The sequence below is a fragment of the Anolis sagrei genome, chromosome 12 (assembly GCF_037176765.1).
Source record: "Anolis sagrei isolate rAnoSag1 chromosome 12, rAnoSag1.mat, whole genome shotgun sequence".
NCBI lineage: Eukaryota > Metazoa > Chordata > Lepidosauria > Squamata > Dactyloidae > Anolis > Anolis sagrei.
In genome coordinates this window covers 12,570,423-12,596,757 of record NC_090032.1, presented here as the reverse complement: position 1 = coordinate 12,596,757, position 26,335 = coordinate 12,570,423, and the positions used below count along the sequence as shown (strand labels likewise).

The following is a 26,335-nucleotide window of genomic DNA, read 5'->3' as shown; positions in this document are numbered from 1 at the left end:
TTCAGTACTCTACTATCAAAGCACTCCCGACAGATGGCCAGGCAGTCTATATTATATTAAAGTTGGAAAAAACCCCAGGGGTCATCCAGTCCAGCCCCATAACAATCACAATAACAATAAAGCCAATTAAAGTGCTCCCAGTTGTGATTGGCACACTGGGTGCAGTGTCTAAAGACCTTGGCCTGCACTTAAACACAATTGGTGCTGACAAAATTACCACCTGTCAGCTGCAAAGGGCCACCCTTTTATTTGCCAATACATCACACAATTCTAGACACATCCAATACAACAGCCAGTTTAGTAATCTTGTTTGCTGTATACTAATCTTGTTGTGTTTATAATAATAATAATAATAATAATAATAATAATGGAACTACAAAGGCTCTGACATAAACCAGTACAGGTGGTTCCAGTGGTAATCAGCACACTGGGTGCCATGCCAAAAGATCTCAGCTGGAATTTGGAAACAATAAACATTGACAAAATCACGATCTGCCAATTGCAAAAGGCCACCTGACTTGGATCTGCGTGCATCATTCAAAAATACATCATTCAGTCCTAGATGCTTGGGAAGTGTTCGACTTGTGATTTTGTGATGTGAAATCCAGCACATATATCTCATTTGCTGTGACACAGTGTTTTTGTGTCAGAATAATAAATATAATGATAATATTAGAATATAAATTATAAATTATTATTATCATCATCATTATTATTATCCAGCATATATAGCTCGTTTGCTGTGTCATACTGTGTTTTTGTGTCAGTAAAATAATAATAATAATAATAATAATAATAATAATTTTATTTCTTACCTCTGCTTTATAAACCTCTAAAGAAGGAATCCTAGAATCCTAGAGTTAGAAGAGACCCCTAAAGGCCACCCAGGCCAACCTCATTCTCCTGTAGTTGTGTCAGGAGCAAGTCGCTTCTGGTGTGAGAGAATTGGCTGTCTGCAAGGACATTGCCCAGGGGACGCCTGGATGACTTGATGTTTTTATCATCCTTGTGGGAGGCTTCTTTCATGTCCCTGCAGGCTCATCTGCCTCTCCCCGGATTCGCACAATCAAAGCCCTCCTTATGGATCGCCATATAGTCTCTGTTGAATTACACTATGTAACAAAATTTGAAATATTTTCTGTTCCTGGTTTGAAAGTGTTACTTCCTGTTTAGTTGTGTATTTTGAAAGTATTTGTTCTACTCCAGAAACTGTTTTGGTGGGTGCCGCAAATTAGGTTGAATTGGTTGAGACTGTGAGAGATTTGTTGAAAAATTAGAGCAAAATGTGTTGCAAGATGTCCCACGAAAACAAAGTTTTTTGCGGTTTAATAAAGTTTTCACATGTTTTTATGATACAACCAATTATGAAATAATATTTATAACCCAGGAAAACATATTACACAGTGTTATAAAATCCTAGAGATGGGAGAGATCCTAAGGGCCCTCCAGCCTGCCCCCATTCGGCTACAAAGGAGGACACAATTGAAGTACTCCCAACAGATTACAGCCCAGCATTTCCTTTATAAATTTCCAGAGAAGGAAACCTAGAGTTGGAAGATACCCCAATAGGCATTCAGTCCACCCCCCCTTCTGCCATAAGAAGACACCATCAAAGCCCTCCCAACAGAGGTCCATCCAGCCTCTGCTTGAAAGCCTCCCAGAGAAGGAGAATCCATCATCATCATAGATGATTATCAAAGGTTATTCTCCTTATTATTATTATAGAATCCTAGAGTGGGAAGAGTCCCCAAGGGCCAGCCAGTCCAACACTTTTCTGCTAGGCAGGAAGACACAATCGAAGCCTTCCTGGCAGATGGCCATCCAGCTTCTGCTTAAAAGGAGACATGGTGATGATGAAGAGGGCATTAAGGGCAACCTGGTCTGATGACATGGTCTTGTTCAGCTCATGTGGGGCCTTGTGTACTGAGATAGGCGTCAGGGGCGTCTGAGGCCGAGCCATTTCCTCCTGGTGCCACGATCTTTGGCTGCCAGGACAAACGAGGCTAGCTGGGCATGAAGCAAGACCTGGGCTGAGTGCCTGCAAGGAAGAGGCCAGAGTCCCTGCTGCTTCGAGAACCAAACAAATGTCTCCTTTTCTCCCCCACAAACTGGGACGCTCCAAGCCTGGATTGGGAAACATCAAAGTCTCAGCCCACTGCTTTAATTATAGGCTGCCAACATTGTGTATTCTTGGACATTTCTTTTGTGATAAATAAGGAACGACTGCCGAGTTCTGGGTCACGCAAAACTCTTTTGCCTAAATCATAGAATCATAGAGTTAGAAGAGACCTTGTGGGCCATCCATTCCAACCCTCTGCCAAGAAGCAGGAAAATCGCATTCAAGACACCCCCTAATAGATGGCCATCCAGCCTCTGTTTAAAAGCCTCCAAAGACGGAGACTTCTGTCTTCTGGAGTATTGGCTATCCCACTCCATTCAGTCCCGTCTGCAAACTTGATGATTGTGCCTTCTAACCCTTCATCTAAGTCATTAATAAAGATCCTGAACAGGACCGGGCCCAGGAGGGAACCCTGCTGATGGCACTCCACTCGTCACTTCCTTCCAGGATGAAGAGGAAGCATTGATGAGCACCCTCTGGGTTCGTTCATGTAACCAATTACAGATCCACCTAACCATAGTTTTGGCCCTCCTGGTGTTTTGGACTTCAAATGTAGGAGTTATTTATTTATTTATTTATTTTACATCCTATTTTTTCTCTCCATGCGGAGACACAAAGTGGCTCACAATTAAAAACATTACAATACAACTTAAAATATAAAATATACAATAATAAACCAGTATTGTCATTATATATTATATGTAGTACTAGCTTGGGGACCCGGCGCTGCCCAGGTTATTTGAGAAAGGAATTGTGTATCAAGGTTGGTCTTTATCAGTTATTTATATGGCTCGCAGTGGTCTCAGGAAGTTAGTGAAGGTACTGCGAGTCCCATCATCTGTGTTCCATCCTCCTCCAAACTGCTCCAGGATGGAGAGTGGGTCATGGGGGCTCTGAGTGCCAAGTTTGGTCTTGATTGGTCATTAGATAAGTATTGCAGAAGTCTTGGGAAGTGAGAGAAGGTACTGCAAGTCCCATCATACATTGTCTGCCCTTCTCCCAACAGCACCAGGATTTAGAGTGGCTAATGGGGTCTCTGTGTGTCAAGTTTGGTCTTGATCGGTCATTAGATGAGGGTTGCAGCAGTCTTGGGAAGTGAATGGAGGTACTTTAAGTCCCATCATCCATGGTTCATCATGCTTGAAACAGCATCAGGATGTAGAATGGGTTATGGGGGCTCTGTGTGTCGACTTTGGTCTTGATCAGTCATTGGATGAGGTTCGCAGAGGTCTCAGTATGTGAGTGGAGATACTTCAAGTCCCATCATCCATTGTCCATCCTCCTCCAAGCAGCACCAGGATGTAGAGTGGGCCATGCGGGCTCTTCGTGCCAACTTTGGACTTGATCGGTCATTAGATGAGGGTTGGAGCAGTCTTGGGAATTGAGTGGAGGTATTTCAAGTCCTATAATCCATGGTCCATCCTGCTGGAAATTGCACCAGGATGTCGAGTCATGTGGGCTCTCAGTGTGATTTGTGATCCTGATCCATCATTGTTGGCAGTTGTATTGGTATTAGGAAGGGAGTGCAGGTATTGCAAGTCCCATCGTCCATGGTGCATCCTCCTCCAAACCGCACCAGGATCTAGAGTGCGTCATGGAGATTCAGTGTGCCAAGTTTGGTCTTTATCGGTAATTGATGGGGGTTGCAATGGTCTCAAGAATTGAGCAAAGGTACTGCAAGTCCCATAATCCATGGTCCATCCCCGACCAAACCACACCAGGACGTAAAGTGGGTCATGAGAGGTCTATGTGCCAAGTTTGGTCCTGATCAGTCATTGCATGAGGTTAACAGCGGTCTCAGAATGTGAGTGATGGTACTGCAAGTCCCATAATCCATGGTTCATCCTCCTCCAAACTGCAGTAGGATGTAGAGTGGGTTTGCGGGCTCTGTGTTCCAAGTTTGGTCTGTATTGGCAATTTTTTGACGCAGCCCCTGGCCTTTTCCTTTCCTCTCTTTGTCATCTCGAAATCTTGGAATTGAGGCTGGCCAATCAGAGACCATATCCAAATTTCCTTCTCTCATGTCTCTGTTTCTGTCATGAACCCTTTTCTCCACCAGGGGCTCCTGTTGGAGCTGGTCAATCAGAGACCATATGCAAATATCACCACAGTGGCAGCTAATTGGAATCTTGGAACTTTCAGGCTGGCCAATCAGAGACCATTTGCAAATAGCACCACAGTGGCAGCCAATCAGAAAGCAGGCACATACCCTGTCACACTGCCATAATTCCGTCTGCCGCATACAAACTTTGACTTTTATTATATACTAGCTTTGGGACCCGGCGCTGCCCGGGCTATTTGAGAAAGGCATTGTGTTTCAAGGTTGGTCTTTATCAGTTATTTATATGGCTCGCAGTGCTCTCAGGAAGTGGGTCATGGGGGCTCTGTGTGCCGAGTTTGGTCTTGATCGGTCATTAATGAGTGTTGCAGAAGTCTTGGGAAGTGAGTGGAGGTACTTGAAGTCGTCCGTCCTCCTTCAAACAGCACCGGGATGTAGAACGGGTCATGGGGGCTCTGTGTGCCAAGTGTGGTCTTGATTGGTCATTATATGAGGGTTGTAGAAGTCTTGGGAAAGGAGTGGAGGTACTTGAAGTCCCATCATCCATGATTTGTCCTCCTTGAAAGTGCACCAGGATGTAGAGTGGGTCATTGGGGTTCCATGTGCCAAGTTTGGTCTTGATCAGTCATTGGCGAGGGTCTCAGTGGTCTCAGGAAGAGTGAAGTTAGTGCCAGTCCCATCATCCATCTCCAAATTTTTCCAAACCACACCAGGACGTAAAGTGGGTGATGAGAGGTCTATATGCCAAGTTTGGTCTTGATCAGTTATTGGATGAGGGTCGCAGAGGTCTCAGAATGTGAGTGAAGGTACTGGAAGTCCCATCATCCATGGTCCATCCTCCTCCAAGCAGCACCAGGATGTAGAGTTTGTCATGGGGGCTCTATGTGCCAACTTTGGTCTTGATCGGTCATTAGATGAGGGTTGGAACAGTCTTGGGAAGTGAGTGGAGGTACTTGAAGTCCCATCATCCATAGTCTATACTCCCCCCAAACCTCACCAGAATGTTGAGTTGGCCATGGGGGCTCTATGTTCCAAGTTTGGTCTTTATTGGTTTTTGAATGAGTGTCGCTATGGTTTCAGGAAGTGAGTGAACGTACTGCAAGTCCCATCATCCATCGTCCATCTTTCAAACAGCACCGGGATGTAGGGTTGTGTGTGCCAAGTTTGGTCTTGATCGGTCATTAGATGAGGGTTGCAGCAATCTTGGGAAGGGAGTGGAGGTACTTGAAGTCCCATCATCCATGGTCTGTCCTCCAAACTGCACCAGGGTGTAGAGTGGGTCATTGGGGCTCCGTGTGCCAAGTTTGGTCTTGATTAGTCATTGGCGAGGGTTTCAGTGGTCTCAGAAAGTGAGTGATGGACCATATGCAAATTTCCTTCTCATGTCCCCGTTTCTGTCATGAACTCTTTTCTCCACCAGGGGCTCCTCTTGAAGCTGGCCAATCAGAGACCATATGCAAATAGCACCACAACGGCAGCCAATCAGAATCTTGGAACTTTCAGGCTGGCCAATCAAAATGCTGGCACATACACCGCCACATCGCCACACCGCCACACTTTTGTCCTCCGCATACAAACTTTGACTTTTATTATATACTAGCTTGTGGACCCGGCACTGCCTGGGTTATTAGAGAAAGTGGGTAATGGCGGTTCTGTATGCCAAGTTTGGTCTATTGGTCTTTGGATAATGGCCGCATTGTTTTCAGGAAGTGAGTGAAGGTACTTGAAGTCTCATCATCCATGGTCCACCCTCCTCCACCCTCCTCCAAACAGCAGCAGGATATAGAGTGGGTCATGGGGGCTCTGTGTGCCAAGTTTGGTCTTTAACTGTGTGCCAAGTTTGGTCTTCACTCACTAACTGAAACCACTGCCACCCTCATCCAATGACAGGATATAGAGTGGGTCATATAACAGGATATAGAGTGGGTCATGGGGGCTCTGTGTGCCAAGTTTGGTCTTTATCAGTTAGTTGGATGAGGGTGGCAGTGGTTTCAGTTAGTGAGTGAAGGTACTGCAACTCCCAACATCCAAAGTCCATCCTCCTTCAAACTGCAACAGGATGCAGAGTGGGTCATGGGGGCTCTGTGTGCCAAGTTTGGTCTTGATTGGTCATTAGATGAGGGTTGCAGCAATCTTGGGAAGGAAGTGAAGGTACTTGAAGTCCCATCATCTATGGTCTGTCCTCCTCCAAACTGCGCCAGGATGTAGAGTGGGTCATTGGGGCTCCATGTTCCAAGTTTGGTCTTGATTAGTCATTGGCGAGGGTCTCAGTGGTCTCAGAAAGTGAAAATTACCTAGGACCGCCTCTGCCTCCACAATAATGATTTAATCAGAGTTGGACAGTCTTATCTTAAATTACAGTTCTATGAAAATATTCAAAAACATTTAACCTATTGCTACCTAATTACCTCTATTTTATTTTTATTTTTGAAACAAGCTTAGCTACCTCATTTTATATCTGTCCCTTCTGTCTATTGCTTCAACTGGAATTCCTCTTTTTTCCTGAGGGCCACAGCAACACATGGCAGGGTACAGCTAGTAGAAACAATATAATCATCATCATCATCATCATCATCATCATCATTGTCTTGGCATAACTAGACAATGTTATATGTAACTAGACATTCTCACTCTCTTTCCTTCACTCGCCATTCCTTTCTCTCTCTCTAATCATAACATTGGTACTTTCTTCCTCTTAGGGGAAAACCCCTTGGGCGGCAACAACATCCTCCATCACCAAGGCTGGCTCACGGACCTCGACTCCCGACTCCGAAGCCAGGAAGAAGAACTGATGCTGGTTAAATCAGCCTTGGCGGATGCATTGAGAAGGCTCAGCCTCTATGACCAGCAGATCCCTTTGCTCAGGCAGCAATTGCTTGAAGGTGAGGCTAGTGATTATTGGGGAACTCTTTGGCAAAGAGTTGGCCTGACTCAGAAATCAATTGAGTCACTTAGAGCAGAGGAGTATTTTGTCCAAAATCTCCCAAAGCTTCAAGCTGTACCTGGCTAGAATTGTTTTGAGAAGTCTTAGTTTTTTCAGAATTGTTTAATCATTTATATAAGCTGGATCTACACTCTCATATAATCCAGTTCAAAGCAGATAATCTGGATTTTATATGGCACTGCAGACGGGGGCCATATTTTGTCACAGCAAAGACAAATGCTTTGTTCCTCTGCAGCAAATTCTGGTGCGCTTGACACTGAAGACCCTTCGCTCCTTCCACAAGGCAAACACGCTCTTTGGATCCTGCCCCCGAGCATCTCCAGGTACTTTTTGGGATTCCCTTCGTACTCTAGGATCCTATTATTCTATTGCCCTGTTCCTCCATGAACTTTCTAATGTGAGACTGGATGAACATCTGTTGGGAGGGTTTTGATGGTGTCTTCCTTTATGGCAGAAGCAGGTTGGACTTGGATGGCCTTAGGGGTTTTCCTTCCAACTCCAGGATCCTATTATTCTATTGTCCTGCTTCTTCATGAACCTTCTAATGTCTATGCAGTTAGGTGGCCATCTGTTGGGAGGGTTTTGATGGTGTCTTCCTTTACAGCAGAAGCAGTTTGGACTTGGAGTCGCCTAAGGGCTGAGAAGGGTGGTATACAAATATAGTAAATAAACAAATAAATACATTGGACGGCCTTTGGGGTTTCCCTTCCAACTCTAGGATTCTATTATTCTATTGACCTGTTTCTCCATGAACCTTTTAATGTCTGTGAAGCTGGATGGCCATCTGTGAGGATGGTTTTCATGGTGTCTTCCTTTATGGCAGAAGCGGGTTGGACTCGGGTGGCCTTTGGGGCTTCTCTTCCAACTCTAGGATCATATTATTCTATTGCCCTGCTACTCCATGAACCTTCTAATTTCTATGAAATTGAGTGGTCATCTGTCTGGAGGGTTTTGTTGGTGTCTTTCTTTACGGCAGAAGCGGGTTGGACTTGCATGGCCTTTAGGGGTTCCCTTCCAACTCTAGGATCCTATTATTCCATTACCCTGCTTCTCCATGAACCTTCTAATGTCTCTGAAGCTGGGTGGCCATCTGTTGGGAAGGTTTTGATGGTGTCTTTCCTTTACAGCAGAAGCGGGATTCTTTTCAACTCTAAAATCCTATTATTCTATCCTATTATGCTTCTATTTGAGTTCTTTCTTCCTGGAAGTTATGGGCAATGTCTTTGCAGATGGCCAATTCTCTCACACCAGAAGTGACTTGCAGTTTCTCAAGTGGCTCCTGACACGAACAAATCTAGAAAAGTTTGTTTCCATGCATTATTTGCAAGCATGAGTGAAATTGACTGTTGTGTTTCATTTGTAGTTCATCCACTGTGCAACAACCAGATAGCAATAAGGAGTTGGTACCCCAAAGTAATAGGATGCAAGAGTCAAAACAAGTCAGCATCGGGACACAGACAGAGGAGTCCACTGTGCTGGCCATGAAATATGGCCACTGCCTCAACAATGGACACCTTAAATCAATTGTCGAGAGTTCGTTCGCTGGAGAAAAAGCAGTCCAAGATCTCTTCTGCACGAGGGACCCAGACTCTCTTGAAGGCCTTGTAAAGGAACTGGTGACGAAGAACTCCTTCGGGCCCCAAGCAGATGATGGCGAACAGGGCTTGGAGATGCAAGATATCCAGGGAAGCACTGCGCATGGAGGCCTTGTGTGCTGTCTTTCCAGTTCCGGACCCCATGAAGGCCAGGATGTTGGGGAGCCTCCACCCAAAGACAAAGCCCCGAACGCAGCAGAGGCTCCACCATCAGCTCCATCTCCGGAGCCATTCTCCGAAGGAGGCAGCAGTGGCGGCAGCACCCCGGCCTCCCCAGTGCCAGCAGCCGTTCAGCAGTTGGCAGCCAACAAGAAAGAGCTGTGAGTAGCCATGTTTCAATATCTGATAGGGGGCCCCAATGGAGGAAGGGGTCCAGCCCCTTACCATGCGCCAACTGCTACCGTACCTTGCGAAGGCTGATCTGGCCAGGGTGGTCCATGCCTTGGTCACCTCTAGGTTGGATTACTGTAATGCGCTCTACGTGGGGCTGCCCTTGAAAACGGCTCGGAAGTTCTCATTAGGGTACAGCATGGTTAAAACAGACAGAATATATTTTTAAACAGTTCACGAGAAAAGAAATTAGGGAAATCAGAAACCCAATGCTGAGCAATACATTAGAAGTATGGAGCAAATATAGGAGAAAGTTAATAATGGAGGGGTCAATTATAACCCCAATTGTAATGGAAAAGAAGTTTCCAAAAAAATCTAAAAAAAGTAATGGATAAAAAGTTAAGGGAATTTTTTTTAGATAAGATAGGGGATTGGATAAAGGTGGGAATGAAGAAGGAAATGATTATGGAAGAGTTTAAAGAAATAAAATTGACATGGTTCCATTGTATACAATTAGAACAATGGCTCAAAAATTGGGGAAAAAATAATAGAAATGGAAGCAAACTTAACCAATTTGAACAAATAATACAGAAGGGAAGGGTTGTAGAAGAGCATGAAAATTTGAGAGGAATAACTAGTAAAATATATAAGATGATAATTGAAATAAAGGAAGGTAATACAAAAAATAACATCCTTAAAGAGGTTTGGGAAGAGGATTTAGGGATAAAAATAAACGAAACAGAGTGGCAACAATTATGGGGACAAAGGCATTTAAAAAACTTATCAATACGGGTTAAAGAAAATTATTATAAGCTAATATGGAAGTGGTATCTGACACCAATTTTAAAAATTGTTGGAGAGGGTGTCAAGAACCAGGAACATATATACATATGTGGTGGCAATGTAAATATGTAAATAATTTTTGGGAGAAAGTATTTAGAGAAATAGTAGATATAATGAATATGAAAATTGAAAAAAGTCCTAGTATAGCCTTATTATCACTATATATCAACAAACAATTGAAAAAGGAGGATAAAGAAGCGATAACAAACTTATTAACAATAGCAAGACTGCTCATAGCAAGGAATTGGAAAAAAGAAATAAATATACAAATAGAGGAATGGTACAAGGAAGCATGGAAATTGGCAATAAATGATAAGCTGACATGTATATTAAAAGTTAAAAAAAGGTATATGGAAACAAAGTGATTTTGATGTTCTATGGGGTAAATTTGTTGTAAATGGTTTAAAAAATAAAGAAGGAAGGTTACCGCCACAAGAAGAAATGAGATTTTGGACAGATGATATGTAAAAGTTGTGGCTTGAAATGGGGGGGAGGGAGCACAGTGGTGGGGAAAAAGGGGGGGGGGGAATAAAACGCTTAAGCAGAAGAATAAGATTATATGTTAAAGAGGGTGTTGAATAATATGTAACTGCTATAAACAAATGTATAATAAATGTAATAATCATGATAAAGTAATAAAAATTTTTTTTAAAAACAGACAGCTGTAGGAATCTATGAAGAAAGTGTCATCATGACTTATGTTAGTGGAACATCATTACACCCATTAATTAAATTAATATCTATTTCCAGATTTCGGAGAAACAGCTCTTCTGACAAGCCCAGCCGAATGAAGCATTACGTGCCCAAGAAGGCAGCTTCCTCAGCGAATCTCTTGAACCGCATGGGGAGCCTTGAAAAGTAAGACCCACTCATCTGTCTGTTGCACCCCAGGCCTGGAAACCCCTATGAGCACCACACAAGAGTCCAGAGTATAAGCAAACAGTTTATTGTAAAAACACATAAAATATTTTTAAAAATAGGAATAAGGAAAGAAGATGTAAAATCCAAAAAAGCATTAGCAATAGGTGATAACCGGACAGTAATCCAAATGTCTCGTGCAAATCTCAAGGTAATATAGTCCAGGAATAGCCAGAAAGTCACAAGCACAGCATAAGTCCATAAGCAAAGGAAATACAAAAACAAGAACATAGAAAATTTCCAGGATACTTAAATCCAAAACCGTGGCTTGACTTGAAACAAAAACCACAGAACTTGGGACTAGCTTCTCACTTGAATCTACATTGCCTTAACTAACTTTTAGGTAAACAACTTGCTAATTAATAAACACTCTTTTCCCATGAATTCTCTCCTCAGCTTTCCCATGTTGTAAGCGCTCTGACCGGAACTGCCTATTTTCTGTTCTAATCTGTAAACAAAGACTTTTGTTGATCTTCGTAGCTCTAGGTGTTTTTCCCTGGGAGCCTTCTGTATCACTTAGCTCTTTACCCAACTCCTTATCTAATGTTGCAGTTTCTGGCTCCTGTAACTAATCTTGAGGCCTTGCACTTTTTGAGTCAGGTTTTTCCCATAGAGGAACATATTTTCTCTGATTTGAATCTTCCTCACTTTGTGCCCCAGGAAATCTCACAGGAAATCTCACAATTCTCTCTAAACCATCAGTGAACCCAGCCTCAGGCTGTACTACATCACTATCTTTCTTAATAATGTTTTAATCAGAACACAAATCATTTCATATAAATCAAAAATAGCATTTAAGGGTACAAACATATTCTTCAACATCTTGAAAATCAGAGATGTAGTCTTAGCTTGGAATTCAGCCTTGACTTCTCTCTATAAGGAATATACACATATTTTACTATTGTCTTTTTCTTTTCTAGCCGAAATAAGGATCCCTCCCTGAGTCCAGGTGAGCTTTAAGGAATGGTGATGGCTAATTGAATGACAAAACCTTTAGTAGGAACCTGTACAAAGATGTTAGGAGGAAGCTGTTTCTATCTCATCTTCCAAGGAGACATAGGGAAATTAGTAGAAAGCTGTTAATGTACTTAATAAGGCCATTTAATTATGAGAAACCATTTTTGGCGATTTCTTGTTGTGTGCCTTCAAGTCCTTTCCAACTTTTGGCAACCGTATTATTATTGTTATTGTAATATTAATATTACAATAACTGGGAGCCATTAGTGGTGCAGTGAGTTAAACTGCTGAGCTGCTCAACCTGTTGTCCGAAAGGTCGCTGGTTCGAATCCGGGGAGCGGTGTGAGCTCCTGCTGTTAGCCCCAGTTTCTGCCAACCTAGCAGTTCGAAAACATGCAAATGTGAATAGATCAATAGATCAATAGATCACTGCTCCAGTGGGAAGGTAACGGCGCTCCATGCAGTCATGCTGGCCACATGACCTTGGAGATGTCTTTGGACAGTGTCGACTCTTGGGCTTAGAAATGGAGATGAGCATTCCCCCCCCCCCCCCCCGGCCCAGAGTCAGACATGACTGGACGTAATGTCAGTGGAAAACCTTTACCTTTACCTTAATATTAATAGAGCAGGTGGTTGTTATTGTTATTATTATTATTATTATTGTTATTGTTATTATTATTATTCATCTGTCCTGCCTTTCTCCCTATAGGGACTCAAGATGGCACAACCTAATAAGTTTTAAAACACAGTAGCCCTAAGTCTACCAATATATTTTGTCTCATGCATTTTAATATGGTGTATGTTTTCATATATGCTTTTATGGTTCCTGGAGAATCACTTCCAGAAGGTGTTGCTGGGGGACACCTGCTTGGCCCCACAGACTTTGTCCTGTGGAGTCCCACAGGGCTCACTACTGTCCCCCATGTTGTTTAACATCTACATGAAGCTGCTGTGTGAGATCATCCGGAGTTTTGAGTTTGATGTCATCTGTACGCAGATTAAGTCCAACTCTATCACTCCTTTCCACCTGCTGGTGGAACCAGTGCTTGGCAGCTGTGATAGTCTGGATGAGGTCGAACAAATTGAAACTGAATCAAGACAAGACAAAAGTACTCCTGGTCAGTCAGAAGGCCAAACAGGGTATAGGGTTACAGCCTGAGCTGGACGACTTACACTCCCCTTGAAGACACAGGTTTGCAGTTTAGGAATTCTGGATTCCTCACTGAGCCTGGAGCCTCAGGTCTTGGCAGTGGCCATGGAAGCTTTAGTACAATTAAAACTTGTGCACTAGTTGCGCCTGTACCTTGAGACGCTAGATTTGGCCATGGTAGTCCATGCTATTGTTACATCTTGCATAGACTACTGCAACCCGCTCGATGTGGGGTTGCCTTTGAAGACTGTTCGGAAACTTCAAGTAGTCCAATGAGCAGCAGATAGATTCCTCACCGGGGTGGTGTACAGGGACCATTCAATTCTTCTGTTACGTAGGCTCCTCTGATTGCCAGTCTGCTACAAAGCACAATTCAAAGTCCTGGCTTTGGCCTATACAGCCCTAAATTATTCGGACCCAGCTTACCTGTCCAAACGTATCTCCCTCGTAGGTTAAGATCATCTGGGGAGGCCCTACTCTTGGTCCCACCTCCTTCGCAAGTGCGATTGGTGGGGATCATGACTGACAAGGCCTTCTCAGTGGTGGCCCCTCGCCTGTGAAACTCCTCAGCAAAATAACGCTATTAAAAACATGGCTGTGGAACCAAGCCTTTGGACAGTAAATTCAGTGATATAAGTGATATGGAATAAGTGCAATTACAACCGAAATAGGTCCTGGGTGATGATTTTGGATTGTGTGGTTTTAATCATTGGTTTTAATGTTTAGACGTTTTAATATATGTTTTTATCTATATGTCTGTTCTTGCTGCATTGAATTGTTGCCTACGTGTAAGCTGCTCTGAGTCCCCTTCAGGGTGAGAAGGGCGGGGTATAACTATAGTAAATCAATCAATAAATAAAATATAAGTATTAATAATGTTAATAATAATAATAATATGAATATGACAACTATGTAAAGGGTTCCTTTTCACCATGAAATGCTTAGCCTATCCCTTCTTTACTTTCTTTCTACAGGACCGTGGAGCACGCGGCGTGGGAATTATAATCTAGGTATATAAACTGTTTACTAAAGAGTTTTAGGAAAACAGAGGGATGAACAGAGAATTGTCTCAAGTCTGATAGCAAGTTGGCTCTCCTTAACGAAAACTAAGTAAAGTTACTTTTTGTATTGCGACATAAAAATATGACTACTGAACATGCCTCCAAAGGGATGCTGACAAGTCAAACCCGCATTTTGGACTTTAGGAGAGCTGATTTCCAAAAAATGAAGGAAACACTGAGCAGCATTTCGTGGACACAGATACTAAAAGACAAGGGAGTTACGGATGGATGGGAATTTCTCAAGAGTGAAATATTCAAGGCGCAATTGCAAACCGTGCCAACAAAGAGAAAAAAAAGGACAAGTGCAAAAAAACCAGAATGGATGTCCAAAGAACTTCTAACTGTGCTGAGACACAAAAGAGACATGCACAAGAAGTGGAAAAAGGGAGAAATCACCAAAGAAAAATTCAAACAAATAGCCAACACCTGTAGGGAAAAGGTCCGCAAGGCTAAAGCACAAAACGAGCTCAGGCTTGCCAGGGACATTAAAAACAATAAAAAGGGCTTCTTTTCTTATGTCAGTAGAAAAAGGAAAAACAAGGTGGGCCTCTTCGAGGAGAAGATGGGGCAATGCTGACAGGGGATAGGGAAAAGGCAGAACTACCTTCTTTGCCTCGGTCTTCTCACAAAAAGAAAGTCATCTTCAACCTCAGCAAGATGGAGTGGGTAGAGATTAGAGGACATCCAACCCCAAATTGGGAAACAAGTCATCCAGGAATACCTGGCTGCTCTAAATGAGTTCAAGTCTCCAGGGCCAGTTCCTGGGAAAACTTGAGAGCCAAATTGACAAAGAAAAAAACATGGCTGTGGCTCACAAATGGGACTTGAAAAAAGGAGACAAAAGAGGGCCTGATTCTGGCAGCCCAAGAACAAGCCATTAGAACAAATAACATCAAAGCCAGAATTGAAAAGTCGACAACAGATCCCAAATGTAGACTCTGCAAGGAAGCAGATGAAACAATAGATCACATCCTCAGCTGCTGCAAGAAGATCGCACAGACAGATTACAAGCAGAGGCACAACACCGTTGCTCAGATGATTCACTGGAACTTGTGCCACAAACATCATCTGCCTGCGACAAAGAACTGGTGGGATCACAAGCCAGAAAAAGTTACAAAAAAGGAACACGTCAAACTCCTCTGGGACTTCCGGATTCAGACAGACAAGAGTTTTGGAGCACAACACCCCTGACCTTACGATCGTGTTAAAAAACAAAGTATAGATTGTCAATGTTGCAATCCCAGGTGACAGCAGGATTGCCGAGAAACAACTGGAAAAGCTGACACGATATGAGGATTTAAAGATCAAACTGCAAAGACTCTGGCACAAGCCAGTCAAGGTGGTCCCAGTGGTGATTGGCACACTGGGTGCAGTGCCTAAAGACCTTGGCCTGCACTTAAACACAATTGGCGCTGACAAAATTACCACCTGCCAGCTGCAGAAGGCCACCTTACTGGGATCTGCACGCATTATTCGCCGATACATCACACAGTCCTAGACACTTGGGAAGTGTCCAATGTGTGATCCAATACAACAGCCAGCAGAGTTATTTTGTCTACTGTGGACTCATCTTGTGTTTCAAATAATAATAATGCTCAGATGATTCATTGGAACTTGTGCCATAAATACCATCTGCCTGCGACAAAGAACTGGTTGGATCATAAACCTGAAAAAGTTACAATGCCAGGCGACAGAAGGATTGAAGAGCAACACCTGGAAAAGCTGACACAATACAAGGATTTACAGGTCGAAAGCGAGGAGGAGCTGAGGAGCCTTCTAATCAAGGTGAAAGAAGAAAGTGCAAAAGCTGGGCTGCAGCTAAACATAAAAAAACCAAGATTATGGCAACAAGAATGATTGACAACTGGAAAATAGAGGGAGAAAATGTGGAGGCCGTGACAGACCTTGTATTTCTAGGTGCAAAGATTACTGCAGATGCAGACTGTGGCCAGGAAATCAGATGACGCTTCCTTCTTGGGAGGAGAGCAATGTCCAATCTCGATAAAATAGTAAAGAGTAGAGACATCACACTGGCAACAAAGATCCGCATAGTCAAAGCCATGGTATTCTCTGTAGTAACCTACGGATGTGAGAGCTGGACCTTAGGGAAGGCTGAGTGAAGGAAGATCGATGCTTTTGAACTGTGGTGTTAGAGGAAAGTTCTGAGAGTGCCTTGGACTGTGAGAAGATCCAACCAGTCCATCCTCCAGGAAATAAAGCCCGACTGCTCATTGGAGGGAAGGAGACTAGAGACAAAGTTGAAGTCCTTTGGCCACATCATGAGGAGACAGCAAAGCTTAGACAATGATGCTGGGGAAAGTGGAAGGAAAAAGGAAGAGGGGCCGACCAAGGGCAAGATGGATGGATGGCATCCTTGAAGTGACTGGACTGACCTTGAAGGAGCTGGGGGTGGTGACGGCCGACAGGGAGCTCTGGCGTGGGCTGGTCCATGAGGTCACGAAGAGTCGGAGACGACTGAACGAATGAACAACATTATTATTATTATTATTATTATTATTATTATTATTATTATTATTTGAAACACAACAAGATGAGTCCACAGCAGACACTCTGCTGGCTGTTGAATTGGATCACACGTCGGACACTTCCCAAGTCTCTAGGAAGTGATGTTTCAGCGAATAATGTGTGCAGATCCCAGTAAGGTGGCCTTCTGCAGCTGGCAGACGGTAATTTTGTCGGCGCCGAATGTGTTTCAGTGCAGACCAAGGTCTTTAGGCATTGCACCCAGTGTACCAATCACCACTGGGACCACCTTTACTGGCTTGTGCCAGAGTCTTTAAATCCTCATATCATGTCAGCTTTTCCAATTATTGTTGTTATTGTTGTTGTCGTTGTTGTTGTTACATTTATTACATTCCACTCCTTTCAGCTCGAGGCAGGGCCTGGAGAGATCATAAGTTATTTGAAAAGTTACTTTTTGGACTACAGTTTTGTGAATGACAGGACATTAGACTGAATGGCCCTTTGAATGGCTATTAAACAACAATAACAACAACAGCAACAGTAATGGAAGAAACCACAGGGGCCATTCAGTCCAATGTCTTGCCATTCACAAAACTGTAGGCTAAAAAGTAACTTTTCAAGTAACTTATGGTCTAACCAGGCCCTGCTTCAAGCTGATAAAAAGTGAGGCAGGTATTATTATTAGTAGTAGTTGTTGTTGTAGCAGTAGAGGCAGGTGTTATTATTATAAGACTACTAGTAGTAGCAGTAGTATTATTAGTATTATTTTATTGCAAGAGACCACAAGTGACATTCAGTTCAACCTCCTGCCATACACAAGATTGTAGTCTAAAAAAGTAACTTTTCAAGTAACATATGTTCTAACCAAGCCCTGCTTCAAGCTTATGAAAAGAGAGGCAGTTATGACGATGATGATAATGATAATGATGATGAGCATCAGTCTAATTTGTAAATAGATTGTAGTCTAAGAAAGCAACTTTCCAAGTAACTTATGATTTCTCCTGGACATGTTCACACTCTCTCTTCTCTACCTCTGATCTCTTTAGAAAGGTTTTCGACCAAGATGTTCCTGCGGGGCCGTCCCATCACCATGTACATCCCTTCGAATTTTCCCAACTACGAGGAGCTGCGCATGGAGCTGCCAGTGGAGAAGTTGCAGTTGGACTGGGTGTATCCTTGGAAGAAATGGACCTTTTTCTCCTCTTGCCTTTACAGCCCTTCCTAATAGTATATAGTAACTCTTAGGGTTCAAAACGGTTCCCGCAATTGTTCGTGCTCCAAAATGAATGTCATTTCTCCCACCCTGGACATCATTCCACAGATATATAAATCTTACTTACCTAGTTTCCAGCAGACTTCACAACCTCTGAGGATGTCTGCCATAGATGTGGGTGAAGCGTTAGGAGAGAATGCTTCTGGAACATGACCAGACAGCCCGGAAAACTCACAACAACCCATGAATGTTATAGTTTGCAGCCTCATAACAAAGGAATAATACCAGTATAATTGTGGAATCCTAGAGTTGGAAGAGACCCCCAAGAGCCATCCACTCCAACAACCTTTCTGCCAGAAAAGGAGACACCATCAAAGCCATCCTGACAGATAGCCACCCAGCCATTTTATGTAGAGGTTGGATGGCAACCTGTTCCGCTGGGGGGGGGGGGGTGGCTCTGATGGTATATTCATATTCTGTGTCTATCTCGATGAGGAGGAACAAGCTGAAGATCAATCCCGACAAGACAGAGGTCCTCCTGGTCGATCGTAAACCTGACCGGGGTCTAGGGTGGCAACCTGTGCTGCACGGGGTTACACTCCCCCTGAAGCCACAGGTCCGCAGTTTGGGAGTCCTCTTGGATTCATCGCTTACACTTGAGGCTCAGCCGTCGGCGGTGTCTGGGAGGGCTTTCGCACAATTGAGAGTCGTGCGCCAACTGCGACCATACCTCGCGAAGGCTGATCTGGCCGGGGTGGTCCATGCCTTGGTCACCTCCAGATTGGACTACTGCAATGCGCTCTACGTGGGGCTGCCCTTGAAAATGGCTCGGAAGTTCCAACTGGTCCAACGAGCAGCGGCCAGGATGTTAACTGGAGCTCCTTACAGAGAGAGGTCAAACCTCCTGTTCAAGGAGCTCCACTGGCTGCCGTTTATTTTCCGAGCCCAATTTAAGGTGCAGGTGCTTACCTACAAAGCCCTGAACAGTTTGGGACCTGCCTACCTGCGTGACCGCATCTAGGTCTACGAACCCACGCGTTCACTTCGGTCATCTGGAGAGGCCCTGCTCGTGATCCCGCCTGCGTCGCAAGCGCGTTTGGTGGGGACACGAGACAGGGCCTTTTCTGTGATGGCCCCCCGACTCTGGAACACCCTCCCCAAAGATCTTAGACAGGCCCCTACATTGGCAGTCTTTAGAAAGAACTTGAAGTCATGGCTGTTCCAATGTGCCTTCTCAGAATAGGAAATCTCCAATACCAAGCCCCATAAGCACTTTATTAAAACCAAGATTGCCGCACGCTGCACACTGCACTTGCCCTATAAGCCTTATATACCACCTGTCACATCAGCACTTTTAATTCTGTACCCATTACTCTGGCCCGGCCCAGTTTTATTGTGTCTTAGTGTATTGTTTATTGCTTGTTGTTATATTGCTTTAATTGTTTTTAATTTGCCTTGGGTTTTGTATTGTTATGTTGTGTGTTGAGACCTTGGCCTTTGTAAGCCGCATCGAGCCCTTCGGGATATGCTAGTGGGGTACAAATAAAGTTTAGTAATAATAATAATAATAATAATAATAATAATAATAATAATATTCCTGACAGGGTTGGGAAGGCTGCTACAAAGCAATCATTTGTATTGTCACCCATTGATCATTGCCTTGCTCCTTGACAGTCTCAGCTATGGCTACCGCGGTCGTGACTGCCGCTCCAATCTCTTTGTCTTGACTTCTGGGGAGCTGGTTTACTTCATTGCCTGTGTGGTTGTGCTGTATCACCTGCGATGTCGCACACAACGCCACTATCTGGAGCATACTGACTGTGTTCGCTGGTGAGACACCAGAGCATAAAATCTCCCCCTCTTCCCCTCCAAATGATAGGAGAATACGATAACAGACATTTGGCAAGAATATGTCCATAAGGATGGGATATTGGTTTTAGGTAGTCCCAGTGGTGTTTGGCACACTGGGTGCAGTGCCTAAAGATATCGGCCTGCATTTAAAAACAATTGGCGCTGACAAAATTACCATCTGTCAGCTGCAAAAGGGCACCCTGCTTGGATCTGCATGCATTATTTGCCGATACATCACACAGTCCTAGACACTCGGGAGGTGTCTGACATGTGATCCAATACAAAAGCCAGCATAGTGATTGTGTTTGCTGTGTACTAATCTTGTTGTGTATCAAATAACAACAACAACAACAACAATAATAATAGCCTCGTAAGTGGATGGGATATTTGTGTCATAGAATAATAGAGTTTTAAGAGACCCAAAGGCCATCCAGTCCAACCCCCTTCTGCCTGACAGGAAGGCACCATCAAAGCCCTTCCAACAGATGGTCATCCAGTCTTGGTGCAAAAAAAAAAAACTCCCAGAGGAGGAGGCTTTATCATCATCATCATTACTATTGTGATTGTTATTATTATTATCGAATCCTAGAGTTATAAGGGACCCCAAGGGCTATGCAGTCCAACTTCCTCCTGCGAGACAGGAAGGCACCACCAAAGCCCTCTCAACAGATGGCTATCCAGCCTCAACTTAAAAGGGTACAGAGAAGGAAAGTCAATTATTGTCTTTATTACGATTACTATTAAAGATTATTATTGTTGAATCCTAGAGTTGGGACCACAAAAACTATCCAATCCAACTGCATTTGATCATAGGATACCATCAAAACCCTCTCGATATATGGCCATCCAGTTTCTGCTTTAGAATCTCTAGAGTAGTGGTTCTCAACCTGTGGGTCCCCAGATGTTTTGGCCTTCAACTCCCAGAAATCCTAACAGCTGGTTAATTGGCTGGGATTTCTGGGAGTTGTAGGCCAAAACACCTGGGGACTCACAGGTTGAGAACCACTGCTCTAGAGAAAGAGACTCCACCACCATTATAATTATTGTATTTTTTTATTTAGACAAGTAATATTAAAAGCAGAAGAGTCGAAAGAGTTGGTTGCCTTACAGATGAAGGGTTTCAACTTGGGTCACTGTTGGATTCTGTGCTGTTGTATTGGACTTTTCCAAAGGAGGCTTGACTTCTGCTGACTGCTAATGTTGGGCCAAGGCTAAAGTCCTATACCTTGTCCTGGGGATTATACGAGTTATGCTAGTGGAACAGGTTTGATGACTTTGGAAAGGAAACAAATAATGAATGGAGATAGTTTTCTTAAATATATGATGTTTTCTTTTCCAGCCTTGCTGTACACCCAGATCGCATCCGTGTTGCCACCGGGCAAATGGCTGGTGTGGACAAGGATGGGAAGGTAAACCCTTAGACTACATATTTCCAACTCTGGCTGAGACAATTTGATGTCATTTATCGTGAGCTACTTCCAACGTGTTTCCAGCCTCTACCCCTTTGTAGTTTTGATGACTGTGGATGCTGACTCTTTCCTTGTTGACGCCTTTCCTTTCTCGCAGCCCCTGCAACCCTTTGTCCACATCTGGGACTCCTCCAACCTCAACACTCTGCAAACAATTGGCCTGGGAAACTTCGAGAGAGGCGTGGGTTCCCTTGCGTTCTCCACCGCGGTGAGCACTAACCTTCCTTCCATACTGCTATTTACCAGCACCATTGTTCAAGATAATTATTCACCAATGTATATAGTACGGAGCCCCTGGTGGCACAGTGGGTTAAACTGCTGAGCTGCTGAACTTGCTGTTCGAAAGTTCACGGGTTCTAATCCGGGGAGCGGAATGAGCTCCTGTTGTTAGCCACAGCTTCTGCCAACCTAGCAGTTTGAAAACATGCAAATGTGAGCAGATCAATAGGTACTGCTCCGGTGGGAAGATAACGATGCTCTATGCAATCAGGCCGGCCACATGACCTAGGAGATATCTATGGACAACATCGGCTCTTGGGCTTAGAAATGGAGATGAGCACTAACCTCCAGAGTTGGACACGACTGGACTTAATGTCAGGGGAAAACTTTTACCTTTACCTATATAGTACCCAGTGCTGCCTTGGGTTATGTATTTTGTATTGGTATTTACTAGTAACAATCAGGCCCTGACCCTTTCCTTCAACCTTCTAGTGGACTCTTGAGCTAACTCCTGGCCCTTTCCCACGGCCATTTAATGACCTCTTGGACTAATGCTTTCTAGCAACCTTTTGAGGTAACGCCTGGCCCTTTCCCACAACCCTTTAATGCAGGCAACTTCTAGAATGCTTGACAATTAAACAAGCTCATTAGGGCTTCTGCGAGTTGGAGGCCCAAACAGCTGGAGGGCCTCAGTTTGAGGATGCCTACTTTAATGACCACTTGGGATAATACTTAGCCCTTTCCCCATGACCTTTTTGGTGAACTCTTGAGGTAACAGCTGGTCCCTTCCCATGGCCTCTTAGGGCAACCCCTGGGCCTTTCCTATGACCTTCTAGTGAACTCTTGGGCTAAGGCCTGGCCCTTTCCCATGGTCCTTCATTGACCTTTTGGGAATAATTCTTGGATCCTATGGCCTTCTAGTGAACCCTTGAGACAACATCTGGCCCCTTCCCGTGACCTTGTGGTGAACCCTTGAGGTAACAGCTGGCCCTTTCCCATGATCCTTTCCCACGGCCCTTTAATGACCTCTTGGAGTAACACCTAGCCCTTTTCTGCAACCTTCTAGTCAACTCTTGGGGCAACACCTGGCCCTTTTCTGTGGCCTTTTGGTGAATGTTGGGGTAATACCTGACCCTTTCCCACGGCCCTTTAATGACCTCTTGGAGTAACACCTAGCCCTTTCCCATGACCTTCTAGTGAACTCTTGGGTTAACGCCTGGCCTTTTAATATTAGTAATAATAATAATAATGATAATAATACAACGGACCTCTCATGATAATTTTAATCTCCTTTTTAGGACAACGGCGCATACCTTTGTGTGGTGGATGAATCCAATGAGCACATGCTGTCCGTTTGGGATTGCGCCCGGGGTCTTAAACAGGCCGAAATCAAGGTGAGCAGTTCAGAACAGGTTGAACTCCATCTGGCTGGGTTGAAAACCATACATCACAGGGAAATATCACAGACTGGCTGAAAGTCCCAGTGTTCTCCCTTTGACCATTGATCCCATCACTTGAGTATCTGCTCCCTTAAACCTTCCTCCCTTTGTTTTTTCCCCATTTCTCCTCCCATTGCATTTGACAGAGTACCAACGAATCCGTCCTGACAGTGGAGTTCAATCCCCAAGACAGCAGCAATATTATCACCACTGGAAAATCCCATGTCTATTTCTGGACCTGGATTGGGAGCAGTCTGACCAAGAAACAGGGCATCTTTGGGGTGAGGCTTTGTTGGTGTCAATGTGAGGAATGGGTTGCTGGTGAGGTTGCAACTCTAAATGAAAAGGAGGCCAAACCAAGAAGGGGCTCATGGCTTCAATCTCACCTTGAAGACACAGGTGTTAGATGCAACATACACTATATGTCCCATAGAAATAAGTTATCTTCCCTCCCTCCCCCGCTTTAGGCATATCTTTTCCCCTATTGCAGTGAGCATTGCCTTATTGCTTTCTCCACTGTCACTTGGTTCTTTTAGTCCCTTCTGGTTGTACATTATTTGATTTGGGATATGACGTTTATACCCTACATACGAGGGGTATTTTTTAAGTAAGGTCCGTTTTGTTGTAGACACTAGTAGCTCGCGCGCATACCGCAATGAGCGCGTGCTCGGGAACAACTGTGCTCAGTTTCCGCTCTGTAGCTAACCTGTATGGTTCTGTTCTGTGCTTTAAAAATGTTTAAGACTATCAACTCACCCGCCGATGAATTTCTGCAGCAGGCAGGTTCCTTGCTGACAAAAACCGTATCACTAAGCGAACCTCACATGCGGCAGGTGAGTTGATAGTCTTAAACATTTTTAAAGCACAGAACAGAACCGTACAGGTGAGCTACAGAGCGGAAACTGAGCACAGTTGTTCCCGAGGCATGCCGGTGCACGACGCACGCGCTCGTTGCGGTATGCGCGCGAACTACTAGTGTCTACAACAAAACGGACCGTACTTAAAAAATACCCCTCGTATCTTATGATTATGATTATGATTGTTATTGTTATTTGATACACTTTACTTCACTTTATTTCTTAATTTGTCGCTCTCCACCAAGGTGCTCCGAGCGACTTACAATTTAAAATAGCATTTCACAATATAAAACATTCAACATAAAAACCTTTAGCAGTGACTTTGGCAAATTTGATTTGATTACTTAAATGCACAACCAAACAGCCATGTCTTGAGCGCTTTTACAAAAGGTCGCAACTCCGACATTGCTCTAACATATGGAGGCAATGAGTTCCACAGAATTGGAGCACAAGTCGAAAAAACTCTACACCTTGTAGCTTCCCTAGGAGATATAGGAGATTTTCCTGGGTGGATCGAGGTAACCACTGATGGAAAAAAAAAGCAACGTGGCAGTCCCTAAGATATAAAGATCCTTGGCCATTTTGAGCTCTAAATGTCAGGATCAGTATCTTGTAAGAGATCAACAAGATTACTATGCTGGTTTTTTTATTTGATTATTATTATTATTATTATTATTATTATTTTACTGATACAAAACCACAGTATGTCACAACAAATGAGATCTATATGCTGGATTTCGTATTACAAAATCACAAGTTGAACACTTCCCAAGCATCTAGGACTGTGTGATGTATTTTCGAATGATGCGCGCAGATCCAAGTAAGGTTGCCTTTTGCAGTTGACAGATCGTGATTTTGTCAATGTTTATTGTTTCCAAATGCCAGCTGAGATCTTTTGACATGGCACCCACTGGGACAACCTGTACTGGTTTATACCAGAGCCTTCTGATAATGACTGAGTTTTTCCTGTTGTTTTTCCTCAATGCGACTGTTACCCGGTATGGTACATTAATAATCTAAACTTTTTTCTTTTTCACAATCGTGATGTCTGGCGTATTGTGTTGCAAAACATTGTCAATTTGGATTTGAAAGCCCCACAGTATTTTGCGTGTTTATTATTATTATTATTTGAAACACAACAAGGTGAGTCCACAAGATCACTCTGCTGGCTGTTGTATTGGATCACATGTCGGACACTTCCCAAGTATCTAGGACTGTGTGATGTATTGGTGAATAATGCGTGCAGATCCCAATAAGGTGGCCTTCTGCAGCTGGCAGATGGTAATTTTGTCAGCGCCAATTGTTTTTAAATGCAGGCCAAGGTCTTTAGGCACTGCACCCAGTGTGCCGATAACCACTGGGACCACCTTGACTGGCTTGTGTCAGAGTCTTTGCAGTTAAATCTTTAAATCCCATATTGTGTTAGCTTTTCCAGTTGTTTCTCTTCTATCCTGCTATCACTTGGGATTGCAACATCAACAATCCATATTTTGTTTTTAAAGACGATTGTGAGGTCAGGAGTATTTTGCTCCATAACTGTCTGAATTCAGAAATCCCAGAGGAATTTGACATGTTCATTTTCTGTAACTTTTTCCGGCCTGTCTTTGTCGCAGGCAGATGGTATTTGTGGCACAGGTTCCAATTAATCATCTGAACAATGGTGTTATGCCTCTGCTTGGAGTCTGTCTGTGCGATCTTCTTGCAGCAGCTGAGGATGTGATCTATTGTTTCATCTGCTTTCTTGCAGAGTCTACATTTGGGATCTGTTGTCGACTTTTCAATTCTGGTTTTGATGTTATTTGTTCTAATGGCTTGTTCTTGGGCTGCCAGAATCAGGCCCTCTTTTGTCTCCTTTTTTCAAGTCCCATTTGTGAGCCACAGCCATGTTTTTTTCTTTGTCAATTTGGCTCTCAAGTTTTCCCAGGAATTGTCCATGAAGAGCCTTCTTTTGCCAGTTTTCTCTTCTGCTCTGGATTGTGTTTTTACCGTATTCCCTCTTTGTCTTTTGCACTTTAAGCAGTTTACTACTATTGACTTCCTTCAATGTTGGTTCTTGACTGCCTTTCACATAATCTGCCAAGGTGTGTTTCTCTTTTTCTACGGTTTGTTTCACTTGCAGAAGCCCTCTTTCTACTTCCTGATTTTCTGGACAAGTAAAATCTGTCGACATAACTACGCAGGTGTAATGAGTACTGGATTGTCATCAGTTTTCTTGTTTTTCTGTCCAGATCATCCAGCTCTGCTTGTGTCCAGTTCACAATTCCAGCAGTCATTATCTTTGAATCCTGTGTTTGATAGATATAGATATAGATATAGATATAGATATAGATGAGTGCTTTGCTATGTGTGTTTTATTGTATGTATTTGTTGCACTCTGTTGCGACCCAGAGCAGGAAACTGGACCCTCAGACAACCATCCACCACACTTGACTTCAGGAAAACAATCCTTTTTTATTGATGAAAGATGAATACAAAATAGAGGAAAAATGCAAAGGTAAAAAGTCACAGTAAAAATCAGCAACACGAAATGTCCATAAACAAGATCATAAACCCCACAGTAAAACTGCTGAATCCTGGAACCTGTTAGCAATCCAATAACTGTACTTGGAACAACTAGAAAACCTCCGAGGAACAAGGCCACTTGAATCAGGAGACCTGCAAAAGCTTGCACATTAATCTGGAACGATGCCTGGTCTGAAGCTGCATTCAGGCCAGGCATACTTAAAGCTGAGAAATCTATTGCGAGACATGCCTGAAGTTTTTGTTTGCATTTCTCTCAATCTGGCTGACCTACGTAAACTTTGTGCTTCTCCCCGGCTCTGCCAAA

At 43.6% G+C, this 26,335-nt stretch overlaps 1 protein-coding gene across 2 annotated transcripts in view; it reads left to right on the top strand.

The window, feature by feature from the left end:
• EML3 (EMAP like 3) overlaps positions 1–26,335 on the top strand; it is a 69,751-nt gene that overhangs the window by 11,027 nt on the left and 32,389 nt on the right. For both annotated transcript variants that reach the window (XM_067472441.1, XM_060758254.2), the window contains exons 2-13: positions 6,878–7,060; positions 7,358–7,445; positions 8,486–9,037; positions 10,641–10,748; positions 11,729–11,757; positions 13,890–13,925; positions 17,507–17,630; positions 19,354–19,503; positions 20,864–20,933; positions 21,091–21,201; positions 22,511–22,606; positions 22,798–22,932. In XM_067472441.1, the coding sequence (XP_067328542.1) occupies positions 6,878–7,060; positions 7,358–7,445; positions 8,486–9,037; positions 10,641–10,748; positions 11,729–11,757; positions 13,890–13,925; positions 17,507–17,630; positions 19,354–19,503; positions 20,864–20,933; positions 21,091–21,201; positions 22,511–22,606; positions 22,798–22,932 (1,682 nt within the window). The remainder of the gene's footprint in view (positions 1–6,877; positions 7,061–7,357; positions 7,446–8,485; positions 9,038–10,640; positions 10,749–11,728; positions 11,758–13,889; positions 13,926–17,506; positions 17,631–19,353; positions 19,504–20,863; positions 20,934–21,090; positions 21,202–22,510; positions 22,607–22,797; positions 22,933–26,335) is intronic.